Source organism: Arvicola amphibius, chromosome X (assembly GCF_903992535.2).
Source record: "Arvicola amphibius chromosome X, mArvAmp1.2, whole genome shotgun sequence".
In the NCBI taxonomy this organism is placed as follows: Eukaryota; Metazoa; Chordata; class Mammalia; order Rodentia; family Cricetidae; genus Arvicola; species Arvicola amphibius.
Window position 1 is genome coordinate 127,305,941 of NC_052065.1, and position 2,538 is coordinate 127,308,478.

The 2,538-nt window shown below is 43.5% G+C and overlaps 1 protein-coding gene across 1 annotated transcript; it reads left to right on the top strand.

Moving 5' to 3' along the window:
* The first annotated feature begins 1,208 nt into the window (after positions 1–1,208).
* LOC119805507 (melanoma-associated antigen 11-like) lies at positions 1,209–2,108 on the top strand. Its single transcript, XM_038317464.1, has one exon. It carries the CDS (start codon positions 1,209–1,211, stop codon positions 2,106–2,108), a length of 900 nt encoding a protein of 299 aa, XP_038173392.1.
* Positions 2,109–2,538: the final 430 nt, after the last annotated feature.

The following is a 2,538-nucleotide window of genomic DNA, read 5'->3' on the forward strand; positions in this document are numbered from 1 at the left end:
ATGGAGATGTGAGCTGGTGACACATCTCATCCAATCCTATGTGGGATCTGCCATGATGACCTCATGACCTGGCCTCATCTCTTCTGAGATATGGGTTCCCAAAGTCTACCTGAAGTTCATCTTGCCTATTCTTGAGACTTTTCCTTTACATCAGACCTTATCTACCCTCAAATTCTCACCTCTTCCCTGAGTTAGTTTAAGTAAGAAAGCCAATTAATGGCCCTGAGCCATGACCCCTGGCATTTATAGTCTGTACAGTACAAGCTCCATACTGACTCCGTCTGCTCTCCAGGGCTTTAATAATCTCAGGGAGGGGAGAAATGTGAACAGAATGGGAGACCGTGGTTAACCACAGGGCTTCTGGGATCTGACAAGTTCTAGTAAGGACCTCAGAGGATGGTTGGAGGGAACTCCAGCCCATAGCACAAAAATGGGTCCTAAAAAATTCTTCCCTGAAACTCTTTCTCCACAGCAGTGCTGTGCAAGGTCATAAGTCTGAATTCCCTGTGTTATTTCCAGGCATTAGTCTAAAGAAGCTGAAAGTACTGTTAATAACATTTTGACTCAATTAATCAGAGGGAGGATCAGGTACATTGGTACGAAGTTGATACATGAGGCAGTCCCATCAGCCCAACACAGAGACTCAGTACCTTCCTGTCTTCCTGTCAGCAGTGAGAAAACCTAGACATTTTGGGTGTATTCCCCACCCCTTCACCTCAACTTCCCTCTGTGTCATAAAACAGAACCTAGCCTTAAGGAATACAGACAAAGGAACAACCTCTTCCTTTATACATTTATTCATGTGAGGCTCAAACTGGCCTCAAATGTAGGAAAGTCAGGCTATATTAATTTGGGCTACCTTTTGTACTTCTTAGGACCTGGTTTAAGGACATGTGAGGCACCCTACTTCCTTTCTTTGCATTGCAGAGATACAGAACTTTTGGGTATTTGCCTCAGGCAAGACGAGTGGTGAGCCTGCAGAAACCATAGTCTTTTCCTCTTTAAGGCTTTTAAGAGTGTATGCAGCACTGTAGTTATTTGGCCTTAGAGTATTAGCCAAACCAACTCCTGTAGCAAGCTTTTTTGAGAGCTGCCTCGGGGATAGAGTTAGAGATGCCTAACATTTTTCCTTCTTTCTCAGGCTTGTGACTTTCTTCATCCCTGTGACTTGTGTTGTGGCCTGCCTGCTGTTGCAAAGGAAACGCAAGATGGATTCTACTGAGAACAACCAGAACATCAACCTCTCAAATAGCCCTCAGGCCCAAAGGGAGGAAAGGGGCCTGGAGGGTGTCCAGGTCCCCATAACTGAGGCAGGAGAGGCAGAAGCCACTGCCACTGCCTCAGGGGATGTGTCTGCAGGTCCCCAGAGTGTTGAGAGAGCTTCTGCTCCTCCCACTACCATGGGAGGGGCATCATCTGGTGAAGCCTCTGACAATGAAGAAGGGGATGTGGCTGAGCCTGAGTCTTCCCAACAGAGTATACTAAATGGAAAGATAGTTGATTTGGTGAGATTCCTGCTCATTAAGTTTCGAAGGATGGAGCTAACCACCAAGGCAGAAATGATGAATAGGACCATGAGAGATTATGAGGAATACTATTCTGTGATCTTTAGTAAGGCCTGTGAATGTTTGATGTTGATCTTTGGTATTGACATGATGGAGGTGGACCCTTTTGTTCATGCATATTTCCTTTTTCCTGCTTTGGGGATTACCTATGATGGGATGATGCATGGGGTTCTAGGTGTACCCAAGACAGGCCTGGTGATAATTGTACTATGCGTCATCTTCATAGAGGACAATTGTGTCAGTGAGGAGGTGTTCTGGGATGTGATGAATAGCCTAGGCCTGTATGCTGGGGTGAATCATTTCATATTTGGGGAGCCCAAGAGCCTCATCACTGAATACTTTGTGCAGGAAGGCTATGTGGAATACAGACAGGTGCACAACAGCTGTCCTCCTTGCTATGAGTACCTATGGGGCCCAAGGGCCTATGCTGAAACCACCAAGATGAAAGTCTTGGAATTTTATGCCAGTATTGTTAAGCAGGATCCTAGATCCTACCATGAAAAGTATGCAGAGGCTTTGAGAGAGGAGAAAGAGCGGGCCTAGGCCAAAGAAGTACAGCAGATGGCTACTCCTGCTCTGAGCAGCACAAGTTCTACCACACTAACCATTTCCATTCCATATTATGGCAAGCAGAGCAGAAATGTAGTGGACTGCTGGAAAAAGAGTGTGAGCCATTCTTTTTTTTTTTTTTTTTTTTTTTTACTATTCTGCTTATGTGACTTTAGAAGGCTCTTTAAGATTTTGCTACTTATACTAAAAGTTTTATTTGCTTGAGATTTTTAAGGGTAGAAATGACATTATTAATGCATTTATTGTTGATCCAGGTTAGGAGAATTTTGTTATCTTGAAAACACACAGAAATGTTTTCTAATTTGTAATATGTAACAAGATATGAAAGCATTAAAGTTGAAACTTCCTGGACAATGGAACAGAAATAAAGAACAGTATAAAATAATTTTGATTGACTTACTGT